The 19,067-nt window shown below is 32.9% G+C and overlaps 1 protein-coding gene across 1 annotated transcript in view; it reads right to left on the bottom strand.

Annotated features, from left to right (window-relative positions):
• phtf (putative homeodomain transcription factor) overlaps positions 1-19,067 on the bottom strand; it is a 51,365-nt gene that overhangs the window by 17,603 nt on the left and 14,695 nt on the right. The window contains exons 5-7 of the mRNA XM_023162236.2: positions 17,568-17,718; positions 14,921-15,200; positions 808-1,165 (exon numbers count right to left, since the gene is read on the bottom strand). Coding sequence (XP_023018004.2) covers positions 808-1,165; positions 14,921-15,200; positions 17,568-17,718 — 789 coding nt within the window. The remainder of the gene's footprint in view (positions 1-807; positions 1,166-14,920; positions 15,201-17,567; positions 17,719-19,067) is intronic.

Raw genomic sequence — 19,067 nt, 5'->3', positions numbered from 1 at the left:
TTTTTAGTCATGATGATAATATATGCGGCACAAGCAAGTATTACATCATCTTCGTCAGACATGTTGATTTCGACTGATCGACAAACATTTGGGTCGACTCGGTGTGGACAGATGCAGTTTTGTCGCTTGTTGATCGACAGAGTCGATCGACAGTGTCGACTCAGTGAGGGCGCAGCTTTAGGAATAATTTCTGTTAATGATTCAAAATAAGAGTTTCAATGAAGTCAAAATTAAATGAAACATTCTAAGTGCACGTTAATTCATGTTTTTACTTAATCTCTGCTTTTAAAAAGTAAAAGTGGAACCTCTGACGTAGAATAAATCCAAAACAAACACTTTTCCTAATGAATAAATAAAACTAAAACTATTTTAATCTTTTTCATCTCCTGAAGATACCAACTTGGTTGGTGAAACGCGCGTCGAGAAGAGTATTGCACTTCTGGTGATTGGGAAAAGTACTTTTTTTGGATTATAAAAACCCGCCTAGAGATCGATAATAAATTGGGTGGCACAACCTAAGGTTGGGCAACCCTCCATTGAGGACAGATCTATAAGTTGTTGAGGACTTTTCTTTGATAATGAAGCCCTGGAAACATAAGTACTTAAATGGGCAATCTGTATATTTGCTTTACTACAAATGAGCCTCTTATCAATTCACCATCAGTGAAGATACAAAATGATTTTCTAAAATCAATACTATTTTCAATAATGCTTTACTCTGCAATCTCAAAAAGAAATGTTTGCTAATTAGTGGGTTAAAAAGACACAGAAATCAATGAATTTGAAATGAATCAAAACTTTACTCACCGTGAATCTCCATCGAATGCAGAAAAAACACAGCTTCCAAACCTTCGTAAAATCTCCTTCAGCAAGTGGTGATAAAAAACTACCACTGAATCGTGATCTTTCATAACAGATGTGGTAACATTGGCATAAATATCTTCTACAAGTCTATGTGCATCCAATAAATTAGCCTCGCTGGAAGAATTCACTAGTCTACAAATAACAGGCAAGAGCGCTATGGCTGTAGACAGGACTATCCCAAAATAAAAATAGTCCATACTCTCTGGCATCGAGTCCACTTTGCAAATAATAGCAGAACTAATGTCGAGCATCGATAAATCTGCTTTCTTGATTTCGTTTCTTTCCCATATTATGCAACTCACTAAAATGAAAACCAGAAAACTTTCAGCAAAAATGACATTCCAGATGACTGGATACTTGATAAATTGAACATTTGTTAAAAAAAAAGTTTTTTTTTATCTCATCAATTTGTTAAAACTTTGTCAACAAATTTAATAGAAGCTTTCCTCTTAAGCTAATCAAGAAAAAAGCTAAAAAACCCTGGTTGACAAAGGGTATCAAAATTTCAGCGAAAAATCTACGATCCCTACATATGATTAGAAAATTTGCCAATGAAAATGAAATCTTCACTTCTTTTTATAACAAGTATAGGTCCATTTATAGAAAAACCGTGAAAATGGCTAAAAAGGTATACTATAGGAACAGAGTAGAAAATGCAAGTCACAGGCAAAAAGAGAGCTGGAAAATTGTCAATGACTTCAGAGGTAGAAACAACTCTGCTCCTGTGAAAACAAATTTAGAATGCAACGATATCAATGAATATTATTGCTCAGTTGCAGAAACTGTTTCTAAACAGATTATTTCCTCAAAGGATCCACTGATTTATTTAAATCACATCTCTGTTTCTGAATCTTTCTTTTTCACGCCTACGGATACAGTAGAGATGAAACAAATTTTTAATGAAATTAAAAATAAAAATGCATCTGGGTGGGATGACTTATCTATAAAAATATTTTCACATCTTCCCGACTCGGCTATTATGGTACTAGTTGAATCAGTAAATGTTTCATTTGCAACAAGAGTTTTTCCATCATGTTTAAAAAACGCAATAGTAATTCCAATACATAAGGGGGGTGATACTGAGAATCCCGCAAATTTCAGACCAATTTCAATGTTACCCACACTTTCAAAAATAATAGAGAAACTCGTGAAAAAAAGAATAATGGCCTTTCTGAATAAGCATAACACTATTATTTCTACACAATTCGGATTTCAAAGAGGGAAAGGAACAAATGATGCAATTTTCAACCTTCTTCAAAACGTTTACCTGAATCTGAATGATAGGGAAGTTGCAGCAGCAGTTTTCTGTGATCTGACAAAGGCTTTCGACTGTGTTAATCACAAAATTCTGTTGCAAAAATTAGAGAAATATGGGTTTAGAGATGTAGCAATCCAGTGGTTTGAGTCTTATTTATCCGGACGGAGTCAAAGCGTATTTCTTCAAGGCAACTTATCACACAAATTAGAAATTAAATGGGGGGTACCTCAAGGATCAGTTCTGGGACCCACCCTTTTCTTAGTCTATATAAATGATCTAGCTTCAATTGATATTTCCGGAGAGTTCACTCAATTTGCAGATGACACCACAATACTTTGGCATGATAAAAATGGCACACAATTGCATCAAATGATTGAGAATGATATTAGAAAAGTTAAAGATTGGTGTGATGCTAATAGGTTGTCTTTCAATATATCAAAAACTAACATCCTAACTTTCAAATGTAATCTTCAAGAACTTCATATAGGAAATCAGGTGATAAGTTATATGTCGGAAACAAAATTCCTGGGTTTATATATAGATGATAAATTGAAATTCGAAAGTCACATTGAAAAACTCAGAAGAAAATTGGCATCAGGATGTTTCGCTGTAAGAACCATTTCATGGGAACTTGGTGTAGATATGGCAAAAAGTGTGTATTATGCTTTAATCGATTCACATTTGAGATATGGAATCTGTTTTTGGGGATCATGTAGTCGATATGTCTTCAATATGATTTTTGTTTTGCAAAAACGAGCAGTAAGGTATATGTGCAAAGCTAAATTCCGGGATTCTTGCAAGCCACTCTTTATAAAACATAAAATCTTAACATTACCTTGTATTTTTATCTTAGAATCAGTATGTCTCATGCATAGCAAATTTAAAAACAAACCTCATGAATTGTCTCAATACAACACAAGACAAGCACTAAATATAACCTTACCAATTCCAACATCGACACAAATAAAAAATTCCATATTTTATAATGGTAAAAAATTATTCAATCACCTACCAAATGAGATAAAAATTTTAGATAGCAAAAAACAATTCAAAAGTACCGTAAAAAAACTTCTATTGACGAATGCTTTCTACTCATTAGATGAATTCTACTGTATGAACTTTTAATGCGTGAAATTCGACTTCGTTATACATTATTATTTAATGTGTTTCAGTGATACTTATATTTTATTTATATTTATATGAACTTCATTTTATATTTACACCTCTTTGTTGTTAATATTCGTACAAAGCAAATTTTTATTGTGACAATTTTAATATTTTATGTACATGCATTGTATAATTGCACATGTTGTTGTTAAGTGTTTTAGAGTTATATATGTATATGTGTGTGTATGTATATGTATGTATATGTGTATATGTATGTATGTGTATATATGTGTATATATGTATATAAAATTGTGATCATTTTTATTATTTTCATGTACTTATATTTCATATTTTGTTGACCAGTACGAGGATAATGTATCAAATTTCCTTTGACTCAGATGTGCGTCTATCGTAGTCCAATTATAATTATTATCACTTTTTCTACCTCACTATTTATCATATCGATATATATCTAAAGGTGATTGTTGTGTTATTTTGTTCTTTTATTTTGTAAACGACTTTGTCAATGAGAATTATGTTCTTCAGGCAATAAAGTATATTTTGATTTGATTTGATATGTTAGTATTGATTTCGAATTAATTATTGAGTATCATAAAGTAGATACCATATGATCATATTATTGACAATGTAAGGGAGAAGTTGTAAATTTAAAACCTGATAAAATCTAAGAATGAGAAGATTCTCAAAATTGCTACCTTTGACATCAATTTCCTATATTAAATTATTGTTTAAATGTCCAAGTCGTTTCATTTGAATTTTCTAAATCATGATTCTCTATAGTATTATAGTGAAATTATAATTATTACTGGTGAAAATTACTCTTCACACACTTTGATATACTAACAGAAAAGGATTCAGTGCTGACTTTTGTAATACACTGCAGATGATAACATTCTTGATACAAACTATTTGTTTCTTCTCCGAGCAATAAAAATCTAATGCACGTATTTTTGCTTGCATTCGATTTTTATTATACATACGGCAATATTATTGTACTTGCCTCCATTGGGTGACTATATCGCGCACCCCTGTAAAATATATTCCATCATGATAGGAGACGAGTCATAAGGTAAGCACAGTTTAGTACAATTTAAAAATCTTTGCTCTCTCTGTTTACCAAAACCACGCAAAAGGTTAACATTCAAACTTAAATCACAGAAAATACAGTCCACGTATAACAACACTATTAATAACAAATCATGAAATCAGATTTACTAAATATCGTCTAAATGACATATTCATTTGAAATGTGGAAGTGTAGTAATTAGGAAAATGAAAATTGTAATTGTATGTGTTTACAAAACTGGCTTAGGATCATTCGATATTTTCATTGAGAACATGGAAGAAATAATTGATTTAGTTCATGAAAAATTCACTACATTTAAGGTTATACTATGTGGAGACTTTAATATCAACTTGCTTGAAGACAACGTACAAACTAAGGTATTTTTAGACTTACTCCTTACTCACAACATAACACAAACTATTTTTGAACCAACCAGAGTAACAAATATTTCATCTACTCTATTAGATAACATTTTTGTAAATTTTGATGACTATGAAAAAAGCATGGTCTTAAATACTGCATCATCTGATCACTAAGGACAAATGATAACCCTTTTCACACAAAAAATTAAAACAAATGAAATAAAATGGATCAAAAAAAGAATATTCTCAAAAAATTAAATTATTCAGTTTAAACAGGATCTCGCTGAGGTTAATTGGGAAAGTGTAACACAGAGTACAGATGTAAATATAGCATACAACTGTTTTTCGAATATTTTCACTAGAATAATGAACCTGATCTTTGTGGAAAAAAAGTTGAATAAAACTAGGCCCAATTCATGGATAACAAGGGGTATAAAAAAGTCTTACTCGAGAAAACGCTCATTATACAAAAAGAAGACACTAGGGCTGATAAGTACTCAGTATTTCAAAAAGTATTGTGCCGTTCTCTGTAAAGTTATTGCAGCTGCTGAAAAAAGTCTAACACTGAATATATAATGAAAGCCGAAAATAAAACCAAAGCTACATGGTCATTAATCAAAAAAATAACAAAACCCAACTACCACAAAAACAATATCCTAGAAAGTTTTGCAAAAAAATATAAAGATTCACAAACCATAGTAAATCAAATCAATAAGTATTTTAGTGAAGCTTGCCCAGACCTAAATAAACCAGATAGCCCAGATTATACAAAAATAGAAGAATGTGAAGATGCTTTTTTCTTTGAACCTACCACTCCGCTTGAAATAATAGAATGTATTAGACAACTAAAAAATAAAAAATCTGTCGGTGAAGATCAGATTCCTATGTATCTATTGAAAGAAACAGCAGAGATCATAGCCTATCCTTTGACTTATATTATAAATGTATGTTTCTCACAAGCAATATTCCCACAAGTACTGAAAGTGGCATCTATTAAAGCTATATTTAAAAAAGGAAACAGAGATGAAGAAAGTAACTACAGACCCATATCATTATTGCCAAATCCCAGTAAAATTTTTGAAAAGCTCATGAATAAACGTTTACTCAAGTTTTTAGATGATAATGTGTTGTTAGCAAATGAACAAAATGGATTCCGTAAAGGTAAATCAACCGTACAAGCAATATATCAAGCCGTAGAAATTTTTTTACACCATTTGAACAAAGATGATTGTACTGTAACTTTGTGTATTGACCTGTCAAAAGCATTTGACAGTGTCAGCCATGAAATTTTATGCAACAAACTTGATAAATATGGAATCAAAGGCACATCTTTGGACTTAATCAAACCCTATTTGACAAACAGAACCCAACATTTGATTGAAAATGACATCTCGGGGATAATTAAATCAGAATCAATTGTGATAAGAAAGGTGTGCCACAGGGATCCATCTTAGGTCCATTATTATATATATTGTACACAAATGAAATACCAAATGTAGTTAATGAAGATATTGTATTATATGCTGATGATATATCGGTCATCGTAAAAGAAAAGAACTCTCAGTTGGTCATGACAAAGATAACAAATGTGCTATATGTATTGAACAATTTCCTCACAGCAAATGACTTACTACTTAATATTGACAAAACTCAAATAATTCATTTCGCAAATAGTTCCTCGCCAGAGTTGAATACCTTTGAAAATAATAATCAAAATATAAACATATGCAATCAGGTAAAATTTTTGGGACTCTTGATAGACAGGAGACTGGACTGGAAAAATCACATAGACTACTTATCAAAAAATATTGCAAAATATTGCTATGCATTGAGAATACTGTCGGAACTGTAGCTGCCCTCTCTGCATACCATGCTTATATTCAATCTAGAATAAAATTAGGAATAATATTCTGGGGAAACTCTGTTGGTATCTCTAGGATACTCATACTACAAAAACAAATGTATTAGGTATATCTATAAGATGAAAAAAAAAACGATAGCTGCAGAGAAGCTTTTATTAGGAGCAAAATTTTAACTTTGATAAATCTCTGTATATATGAAGCAGTAGTATTTGTAACAGAAAACAAATCAGAACTTTTCATTAACTGTGAAAAGGATCACTTATACAACACCAGAACAAAGAATGATCTTAGAAATGAGAAATGCAACTATACATACATACAGAGAAATGTCAAATATAGCGTGTTATAAACATTTACAATAAATTTCCACTCACTCTAAGAAATCTTCCAATTTCAACAATGAAATGTCGTTTGAAGAGCTATCTCGTAGAAAAACCTTATTATAGCTTGCAGGAATTCTTAAATGATAGTAAGCTAACTATATGAATGTTATTTACATATGCCTGATTTTTGTATATATTGTTTTTTTTGTGTCTTAAAATTACTCGTGAGATAATATTGATTATGAATGTAAAACTTTGATTTGTTATTTAGTTGTTATTTACTACTGACATGTTCCACACTCCTCGGAGTTTATATATGTACATTATATGTAACTGGAGCAAATGAAGATCTATGACTATGACAGTGCTTTTCTTTAATGTCCCCTTCTCTTTTATTTTTTGAACGGGTCAACTCAAAAAATTAAAATTTGGAATAATAAAATTAATGCAGGAATACTTTATTTTTAAGTGAAATTCTTTCAAGATGGCGACAGGGCGCCATCTGGGAAATACAATAAATAGAAAGGGGGTTCTTGTGACACATCTTTTTGAAGCTTCAGAGCCCTAGAATATAATGTCAATATCTTCAACTACTACAAAATGGCGAAACGTTTAGTAATTTCCTGAAAACATTGACATTTAACTAGATAATATGAGGTAATAAGCTTGAGGTCAGTTCAGAAGATACTCGAAATGGTTGCCTTGAACTTCTTGACATATGAACAGCCTATCGGATATTTCACGCCGAATATTTTCCAACACAGTAACGTCAATATCTCTACAAATATTTATTATTCTCTGCCGTATATCCAATATTGAAGCAGGTTTATTTTCGTACACCTTTTGCTTCAAATAGCCTATAAAAAAGTCCAAAAGTGTCAAATCTGGCGAGCGGGCTGGCCATTCTGTAAGTCCTCGATGTTCAATCCAACGACAGGGAAAAGTAGTGTCGAAATAGTTTCTTACTTGTCTGCAGTAATGTGGTGGTGCTCCATCTTGTTGGAATACAATATCCATATTGAATTCATTAGGATTCGCTTCGACGATTTCAGTGATGAAAGAGTCAAATAGAGGTCCTACAATAAGGTTTCCCAATATTCCTGCCCAAACGTTAATTTTTTCTGGATATTGAGTAGGTGTTTCCCGGAAAACATAAGGATTGGTTTCACTTCAATAAGGGCAATTTAGTCTGTGAACATTGCTGTTTGAAAAAGTATACATTCGTCACTAAAACAAATATTGTGGAGATAGGTAGGATGCCTTGCAATGGTTTCCGTCATGATTTCGCAGAATTCTGTTCCTCAATCAGATCATCTTCAGTGCACCATTTTGATTTTGTATGGATGATACCTATTCCTCTTCAAAAGTCTCCACACAGAAGTAGGAGACACCTCACAAACATTCGCGACGGAATAAGTAGACTGTTCAGGATTTACTACCATCTCACCAATTATTTGCACTTGCTGTTCTTCCGGAATGGATGGATGACCTGGGGGCTTATTGTTATGTACAATACCGGTATTTGTGAATTTGGATACAAGTTCCCTGAAATATTTTCTACAGATAGGACGATTCGGAAAACGTTCATTGAAAATCCTTTCAGTCTCGTGAAAGTTACGCGTCGCACCGTAAATAAAAATCGTTTCAATTTTTTCTTCCAATGGACGAGAATTGATCATTTTAGAGATTGTTGACGTGGTACCTTTCTACTAGTAAAATCGAAACCTAAATGAGAATATTCTAACTGAACAATGATGTTCATTGTCGTACTGACATTTTTTGTCGTTTTTATAAACAATAAATTACTTAACAAACCTTATCGGTGTGGCAGCAAAGATTGTTCCAAAATTGCTGAATTTGACCAAAAAACCGTCACATGAGCATCGCTCAGGAATTGTTAAATGGCGTCAACAACAATGCAGAATTGCTTATAAAGATCTCAACTGGTGACGAATCATGGTTATGACATCGAAACCAGAGTCCACTTGTTCCAATGTAAGAGCCCAGGAGAGCCAATAGCAAAAAAGCACGCCAATCAGTTTGATCGAATGTAAAGGTTTTGGTCACTGTTTTCTTTGATTACCGTTGTGTAGTGTATCAGGAGTTCTTGCCACATGGTCATACGGTCAATAAAGAGTATTGTCTTGAAGTTATGCAATACGAAGAAAACGGCCGGTATTGTTGAAAACAATTGATGGCTTTTGCATCACGATGATGTACCTGCTCACTCGACATTGCTTGTTCGTAATTTTTTGGCCATAAACAACGCCGTGATCATGCCTTAGCTATCATATTCACCAGATTTGATCACCTTCGACTTTTTTCTGTTTCCAAGATTGAAGAGACCCATAAAAGGACGATTGAGGAGACAGAAACGGAATCGCTGAGAGAGCTCAAGGATATACCATATCCTTACTTCTTTCAGGATTGGAAAAAACGTTGGCACAAGTGTCTTATATCTGAGAGGGACTACTTTGTAGGGGACAAAATAGAAATTGCTGATTAAATATTTTTTGAGAAGAATAAAAATTCACCTTATTTTTTGAACAGACCTCGTATTCAAGGCATCTGACTTTGATTGGAATAAAGAAAATTTTCTAATAATTTACCATTGTATCATTTTGGTAAATGTTCCACTCACCAGAGACAAACAAATCTCTTCAGATGAATGGAATTAAATAGAATTTATTCTTCATTAAAAATTTTACAATTGCATTGCATTACATCACACTTATAAAATTTATCAAACTAGTCAAACCTGAGCACTAGGCTATATATAAAGTATAAATAGATACATACATGTACATTACAAAAATAAAAGAAAGGCATCTTATCTAATACATAAAAATGGATGTTTGTTGGTTGGTTGGTAAGTGATAAACTTCTACATCGCTCAACCGATCGTGATGAAACTTGACATGTATAAGTAATTTTTCATAGAGAAGGTTTTTAGGCTATCAATTATTCTGTAACTCGCCACTAGATGGAGAAGTAGAACAATTTTATGAAAGCACTGTTCTATAACGCTGCGCACGCCTAAGTTCGTTGATTCTGATTCTGTCAAAACATTGGAACAGCAGCGATACAGCAACATAGTACTAATTAGTACTACAACTACCAAATTCTATGCGGGCGAAGTCGCGGGTAACAACTAGTTGACTTATATTAGAGTTTAAACATTCTTGAACAGAATAAAATCCATTTTTTGTTGGGTGACTGTATAGTCTCGATTTAAATGTTTGCAGACTACATTTATTTCCAAATAGTTTGACTACATGGTAGGACTCACAGACAGGACTCACAGAGTCCTGTCCCATCGCCAAACGTGAGTAAGGTAGTCTTAATTCGTTACCCCTTCGTGTGTTGTAGTTATGGCACATATTAGCAAAGAATTGAAACACCAAGTAAAATTAATCTATCAAACAATGAACTTGCAGTTCAGAACTCAACAAAATTTTTTGGTGTATACGTTAACGAACACTTGCATTGGTATAAGCTTATTACAAATCTGGGAAAAAAATTGAATCAAATATGTTACAGTATCAGAGTTATTGGCTCATACCTCAATGAAAAATCGCTAAGAATTATATATTCTGCGAATTTTGAATCTTCACTTAAATTTGGTATAATATTCTGGGGAAGCAGCAGTAATACCTCTGATATATTCCTTATCCAAAAAAGAATTATGAGTTATTTTCAAACTGAACTTTCGTCAATCATGCTGGGGAATCTTCAAGGCAAATAATATCTTGACACTATATGCAATCTATATCTATGAGAGTGTAGTATACCTATTTAAAAATAAAAGTAGATTTTTGGAAGCTAGACCAAGTCATAATTATCCTTGGCGCAATATGAATATATCTTTTCCGATTATTAACAAATTGACAGTGTCAGAAAGGCATCCATCCTATGCCTCTATAAGGTTTTTCAATAAATTACCACAGAGACTGTAAATGTTAGAGAGCCTGAAAACATTCAAAACAGGTGTCAAAGAGCTTTTGATCAAGTTAGAACCTTATTCACTTCAGGAATATTTAGATAAGTTATAAATAGAAATTGTGTGACGTTGTTTCATTTTATGTTTGATGTTTTCTTTATGAAATGTTGAGCATTCTCTGAAATATATTAATATTTTTTTTCACCGTAGTGTGCGCTGGTCAGGCCCCATCCCCCGAAGCCCCCATACATTCGGGAGGGCGCGCCAGCATTATCAACCAATGACTACTCCCCACACCGTGGGGTAAGTGATCATTGGGTCCAAGAATCATGTGCCCTGAGCAAGCGCAGTGAGATAAGAATGATAGCCTTCTGCATCTGTGCGGCTAAGATTTCTGCCTTATTGGGGCAACCGGTACGATTTTAAGATTCGAGAGTAGAGAGGACATCATTCCACCAAGGACTCCAATAATCAGAACAACCATCTTGACAGAGTGATCTGGATAGAGTCTGGGGAGTTCGAAGAGAAAAGCGAAGGTCAGGCACTTTGATAAGCCATGGTCTCCAATGTTATTGAAGAAGACCCCATGCATTGGCTTATCCTTGTGTTCCCGCAGAAGTAAGGTGATCTCTGCGGCTTTTTTCTGAGCTTTTTGCTGAACAGGTTCCAACTCGGTGACAGAGTTGTGGTCACCTCGTTCAGTGTCGAAAACTATACCGAGTTCATCAGCTGCTCGGGCAGCTGCCCTTCAATTACTGCTCTCTCATAGTCACGGACCATGCAGAAAAGGGGATCCAAACTCCTGACGACTTTACAGGCTGTATCCAGTACCATTCTCCCATGTAGACACTCCAAACTCAAAAGTCCACGGCCTCCCTGTTGTTCCGATGACCAGATCTGTTAAAGTTTGTGCTGATACTTGCCGCGGAGAGAGTTTTTCACTGCTATTACCTCTTGTAACATTATTTTTTGTGTAGTGAGCTTGATTTGTTTATATTTACGACTACTACATATATGTACAGGCAGGAAAGAGTAAGTACAGACAGCTGAGTGAATGTGTTCTTACATGATTCTTCATACTGAAGTCCAGCTAGGCATCTTATCACTTTTTTTTTGAGTTTAAACGCTTTCATGGCATGAGCTGTTTCCCCAGAAGGGCATTCCGAAAGATAAAATAGACTGCACAAGTCCATAGTATATTAATTTTAGCACTTCCAGTGAGACAGTTCCCCGTAATTGTTTTATTAAAAAACATATGCTGCTCAGTTTTGTTACTATATTTTCTATTTGTACTTCCCATGTTAGTTTTTGATCGATGGTTAGACCTAAATATTTGAAGTGACTTACATGATCAATGGACTTGCTATCCATTTTTATAAGAGGACAAAAATTAAAGGAGATGTGTTTCTGCTGGTAAATCATAAATACCGTTTTGGTGACATTGACTGTTAACCCATTATTTTTACACCACTTGGAGAATTCATGTGATACCGCGGAAAGAGATAACTAATTTCGTGCCACTATTTGAGTTGTGTCATCTGCATAGATTATTGTTTTTTGTTGTAACATATTTGAGTTTTCTATTACATTACTCATGAAGAGTATAAAAAGAATTGGAGCCAGGGTTGAACCCTGCGGAACTCCCATTGTAACAGAAGCAGGATGTGACTTCATCGAATCAACCATTACCACTTGTGTCCTATTTTTTATATATGAGGCAACCTAGTCATTGGCAACTCCCCTGATTCCAATTCTGAGCAGTTTTTCCAGAAGTAAGCTATGGTTCACCATATCAAATGCTCTACTTAAATCAAAAAATAAGTCAACTGGAATTTGCCTGTTATTGAGACTTATATATTTGCTACTGCAAAGTTCATTTATTGCTGTTGAAGTTGATCTTTGCTGCCTAAAGCCATGTTGGAAATTAGGAATAAGTTTGTGGTACTCGATTAAATTCACCAATCTCAGATAATAACTATAATCGATGACTTTTGCAACTTCTGATTGTAAGCAAACATTACGGTAGTTAGCCACCTGAGTTTTAGGGCCTTTATTTTTATATATATGGACCGACTTCGACATTTTAAATGCTTCCGGATATATTACTTCTATGAATGATTTATCTATTATATGCGATATAGGATAGTAAATTGTATCACTTACAGTTCTCAAAGCTTTACCATGAATTTCATCTATTTCAGGCGTTGGTGTTTTTGTCGTTTTCATAATTATATCTTGCACTTCAATATAGGTTGTAGGATACAGAAATAATGGAATATTGGAAAGGGGGATAACTTAAGTTCATCAATATTGGGGTTGACTTTTTCAATTCCCACGAAAATTCATTGTGAAGTGATTAACAATTCTAGACTTATCTGTAATAAGTTTATTATTGATAGTAAGCTCAAGTTTATAATTTATTCAATTAAATGATATAGATAAAATGCTTTGTCTAATTTCCACTTACTTAATGTATTGATACAAATACGACCAAGGTTTCGGTTTTTAGACCATTCTCACACGTCTCACACGCCGGTGTATACAAAAAATCTTCTATGTACGAACATCTACAAGAAACAAACCACAAAATAAGTAAGGAAAACCTCAAAATCTTACACACACGTAGTAAAGGAAAGAAAACGAATTTGTTGGAAGCCATGGAAATCAATAAATCAATTAAAAACTTAAAATATAGAACCCTTACTGAACAAACAGATTTGTGTAGGTCTCCACTTTTGAATTTATAAAGATGACAACGCAATTAATCACAGTTTGAAGCTTATGTAGTTGGTATTAATGAATGTAGGTATATATCTTATTACCTACTCTCAGATATATATATATATATATATATATATATATATATATATATATATATATATATATATATATATATATATACTCAAATATTTCTCTTGAGAATAGTGTAAAAACCGAAACCTTGGTCGTATTTATATTAATACATTAAGTAAGTGGAAATTAGACAAAGTATTTTATCTGTATCATTTAATTGAAGATGAATTTCCACAAAATAAATAAGTCATCAATATCACAAATTATTATTTATTATTGCATTTCTTGAGTTATTCCTGATTTCATTAACGATTTTCCAGCTTTCCTTATTTCTATTATTTCAATTTAAAATTATTTTGTTGTTGTATTCTGCTTTGGTTTTTTTATTAGTGCTTCATAAATATATTTAAGTTGTTTATATCTACTTTTTATAATTTCATTTGTAGTATTCCTGGCTAACTTAGAATGATCACATACAATTTGATGTAATTCCTTGATTCCTCTGTTTATCCATGGTTTGTCAGAATTTTTTCTATTACCTTTAATTTTTTTCAGTGGAAAAGCCGTATTGTAATGATTTATAAGGGTTGTATGGAAAAAATTATAACATTCATTCACATCACTAGCTGTATACACATCTTCCCACTTTTCAGTAATTAGTAGTCCCCTGAAAGTTATCAAGTTTCTCTCTGAATATATACGTTTATAATTAATATCTGTATCTAATTTCTGCTCATTTGATAATGCAAATTTACAAATTTGAAATCTATTATCTGAAAGATGGGTATCGCTGACATAAGAGTCAACAGCTAAAAGGTCTTTATACATTATATATATACTTCTATTAATACGTGTAGTTTCCACAATGATGTTTGTCATGTGAAATTCATGAAACAGGTTTTTAATTTTTCTCGCTTCAGCGTTGTCGCTCAATGTGTCCACATATGAAGTATAATCAAGATAATTAGTCAAGAAAAAATATTAGGATGTACTGAAAGAGTTCTGTTGATACAAAAACATTGACAAAATGTATAAATCTTGAAACCATTCTTTTTGTCTTTTCAGGTTGAAACTTGGATATGTTTTCCAGACTCAACCTGGAGCTTTCGTGATCGATGTTGATGCAAAAATGCCAATGCCAAAAAAATATAATATATAAATAAAATATGTCATGAATTTACATGTGAATTTTTTTGCACGACTCAATGAATTAAAATCATCTGTCCACAGGAAGACACCAAACACAATATTTATTTTGAAGACAAATGAAGTTATGGTCTAAGACATGCATCTATAAAAAAGATTCACTAGAAAAGGAATTTACCTTTGTTGGCAGAAGGAGTCAGCATGTCAGTTGGAGCCGAATCCGTATCAAACATGGAGGAATCCATATCATTTTCAACTTCACTATCTGAAATGTTTTCCAGATCAGAACTGTAGCTGCAGTCCTCGCTGTTTGTCGTCACTCCCATCCAGTCTGTAGAGAAAATGTCATCCATCAGACCTTCGCTTTGTCTAATCTCAGGAGACGACAGAATTTCATCATCCGAATCTACATTAGTGTCTCTGATACTGATTGTGGGGATACGAATTGTTCTAGAAGACTATGGACAATGAAAGAATAAGATTTATTGGTGCCATACATATTTCTTTACACAATTAGGAACTAATTACTAGAAACTAAAATAGAACTTTACAAAAAAATTCAGGATATTTAAATTATTATTGAAATATTCATTATAAGAGTAAATTTTTCCTTGTTGAGTTATTTTTTAATTTCAATTTCAGCTTATTCAGACTGAGATCTTCAATGGCAATTTATTGAACATTTATGGAGCAAGATATTCAACAACTATTTGTATTTTACTGTGAAGAAATCAATGTAAATATGCAAGGACAATAACTGTTTGGGTTGGCATGAGTTGTCTATTCCATCCTATTCAATCGACAGTCAGGAGGTTCGAGCTGAGAGTCTGCATGATCGACTTCCACTGCTTTACCTGCCTTTTACCTTACCCGCCTATTGTCCAACCCGTGCCAGAATTGGACAATAGGCAGGAAAATTTAAAATAAAAGAATCTAGCGACTGTCATAAACTTCACGTTATCAAAACACTTTTTTCAGAAAAGAGAAGTGAATATCTAAATGCAAAACAAACACAGATTTGTAGTTGAAGCAGCCAAGCAAAAATTATTATTTTCAACAGCTACAATAAAAATAAAGCAACATGAAATGTAGTGTCTGAAGTTACACAAAAATTAAAATTCCATAAAAACCTAATAATTGTTGAACATTAATTTAATAATATTAGTAAAAGTAGCAACAAATGAAGTAGTGAAATTTTCAACAAATATTTCAAATCAGCTCCTGCTAAAATTGATAAAACAATGAAACTCAAATAGAAAAAAATACATTCTAGATAAATGTCATGTTTTGAGTAAAGGCGTGGTTTTTCAACCTTAAGGAAGAATTCATAACTGTTTTCCCTCAATTGGGGCATCGAGTGGCCCAGATAAATTACTGTTTTTTTTAATGGTGAGATATATAATGAAACTGCTAGTTTATTTCATCATTTTGTAAAGGTATATTTCCCAATTTATTGAAATGTGGAAATGTCACCCCATCTTCAAGATGAATGGTCCATTTAGTGAAGAAAATTATACGCCAATAACAGTCCCATCTAAATTATTTGAATAGATTCCTAGACAAATACTTAAAGCATCTTGATAATAAATATATTTCGGGAACATTCAAATTTCAACCTTTCAAAGTATGAAGTAGATGGTGTCCCATGAAGTTTGCTCGAATAATTTTTGTATTTACGTTAACAATATGCCATTGAACACCAAAATGATAATTGTTAGACAAATATTACATCCGAAAATGTACCTACGAAATTAGGAGTTTCCAGTGGTAAATAATTAACGAGGCATATTCTCTTCATCTGCTACATAAATGATATCGAAAATTTTCACACTGTTGCTCAATTCACACTATACGCTGATGATACTTTCGTTATAGTTTCAGAGAAAACAAATTATCATCTGGAAAACTCCTGTAATCAACTCCTGAGTAGTTTGAATTACTAAAAATCAAAGTAGTAGTAATGGATATAGGATGAAGAAAATAACTTTTTCTGATTTCTTGTAAAAATTTTATTTGTTATAACTGGTTTCGGTTTGTCAAACCATTTTCAAATAATCAATCGAACAAGTTAAACTACTCAGTCACTCACACGCTCACCTCCTCACATTCACTCACTGAAACACACACTCACTCCCTCACTCTCACACTATAACTCACTCACTTCCTCACACACTCACTCGCTCATACTCACTCACTCCGACACTCACCTGCTCACTCACTCACACTCACTCTAACTCACACACACGTAACACTCGCAGACTAACAGTACACGCTAATACTCACAGGCTAACACTCACATTCTAACACTCATACGCTAACAGTAACATACTAACACTCATATACTAACATTTGCATACTAACACTTACATAATAACACCCACACACTGACTGTCACTCCACAACACACTAGCACTCACACACTCACTCTCACACCGAGGCTCATACACTAATACTCACACGCTCACTAACACTTACACACTTACTCAATCCCTCACACACTAACACTCACTCTTTCTTCACACACTCAATCACTCGCTCACTTACGCTCACTCAAACTCACTAACTTCCTCACACTCTCACACACTCGCTTAGCCACGCTTTCACACCCTCACAAAATCACACACTAACACAAATACTCACTTCCTCACTCATTCAAACACTAACTCCCTTACACAATCACTCACTCTCACACTCAATCACTCGCTCACTCACTCGCAACTCACTCACACAATCCTTTCCTTACTCACTCCCCCAAACTCACGAACTTCCCCATACTCACTCACACACTCACTCTCTAAATCTCTCTATGACAAGGGACTACTTACACTGAGTGATTTTCTCTTAGGTTTCAAGTTGGGTTTCACATCTGTATCAGAATCACTACTACAAGACCCATGAACTGCATTCCTTATGTGGTTATCTGCCGAGTTCTTCTCATAAACGTCAGAAATAGTTTTAGTCGTATCAGATACACCGCTGAAACCAACAAGTTTTTCGTCAATTTTCATTTGTATTATTGTAATTAATTTCTTTCGTTTTATAATGTCTAGGATGATTTTCAATGAAATTTTGTTTTATAATTTTTCTTACATCCTTCGAACAGAAACAAACATGAACAGGATAGTAAAAACCATTATTTCCTTTCAACATTTTTACCAGAATAGGAATGATCCAATATTGTAAAGATCCGAACATGACAATAAGTAATAAAACTAAAGGATTAAAAGGCATGTCGGGATATCAAATCAAAATTTTACAAAATTAAAAATCTAACCATACATTTAGTGTGCAAGCATTCTCTTAGAGTACATGCACTAATTTCCATTAACAAAAGAATGTATGCATACATTCAAAATTATTCATTTCTGAAAAACTTTCGATGCTATGGAGATTACGAAAAATGAAAAAAGAAAATCTGTAAATGATGATATAAAATATTGGGCGAAATCAAAACTGTAGACCGTATTTGAAACAAAAAAATATTTTTCTATTGGCAGCTATCCCATTTTTAGTAGTAATGAAAATAACATTTTCTGCAGAATAAAGAATAGTTCAACAAACAAGAAAACAGTTTAACAAAAGAGATTATGGTGTACATACTAATTGTACACAAGCTAGGGGCAGATATTGCACTATAAGACAATGTTTTGAAATGGTTCAAATCTTATTTGAGTGACGGCAGACAAAAAGTAAAAATCTTCTCAGATAGTATAGTTGGTAAGTTAGATACGAAGAAAAAAATATAGGCATTCCACGGGGAAGCACAACTGGACCTATTTCATTTATTGTAGTTATAAATTATATTTTAGAAATTTTGAAAGACGAAAGTAATGATTCTTATCGGATACCATTATGCTAATGATACGAATTTGCTAATATCAGACAAACATTTTCCAGATTTAGTAATTAAATCAAATGAGTTGTTGATGCACAAAATAAATTGGTTAATGAAAAATAATTTAATATTGAATATAATAAACACAAACATTCTTTTTTCCCCAATATAATAACAAAAAATTGAAACCCCATAATCAGTAAAGATACTGGGAAATAAAATAAAAACAGAAAACTATATATTTTTAAAAGTCTATGTTTATCAGCACCTTCATTGGCATGCATATACACATAATTAATCTAGAAAAACAACTTAATAAAATGGTTTATAGTACTAAAGTTGTAAGTAAGCAAATATTTAAATAAGAAATTGTTAAGAATAATTTATTTCGTTAATTTTAAAGTCTTGGTTAAATTTGGCATAATATTTTGGGAAAGTGATATGAGCATAGTTGAAATATTCAAAATCCAAAAAAAAGTCATTAGCAGTA

Source organism: Leptinotarsa decemlineata, unplaced genomic scaffold (genome assembly GCF_025532065.1).
Source record: "Leptinotarsa decemlineata unplaced genomic scaffold, Ldec_3_MD MMD2_tig00000026_RagTag_RagTag, whole genome shotgun sequence".
Taxonomy (NCBI): Eukaryota; Metazoa; Arthropoda; class Insecta; order Coleoptera; family Chrysomelidae; genus Leptinotarsa; species Leptinotarsa decemlineata.
Note: the sequence above shows the minus strand (reverse complement) of the source record. Positions and strands in the feature narration are given on the sequence as shown.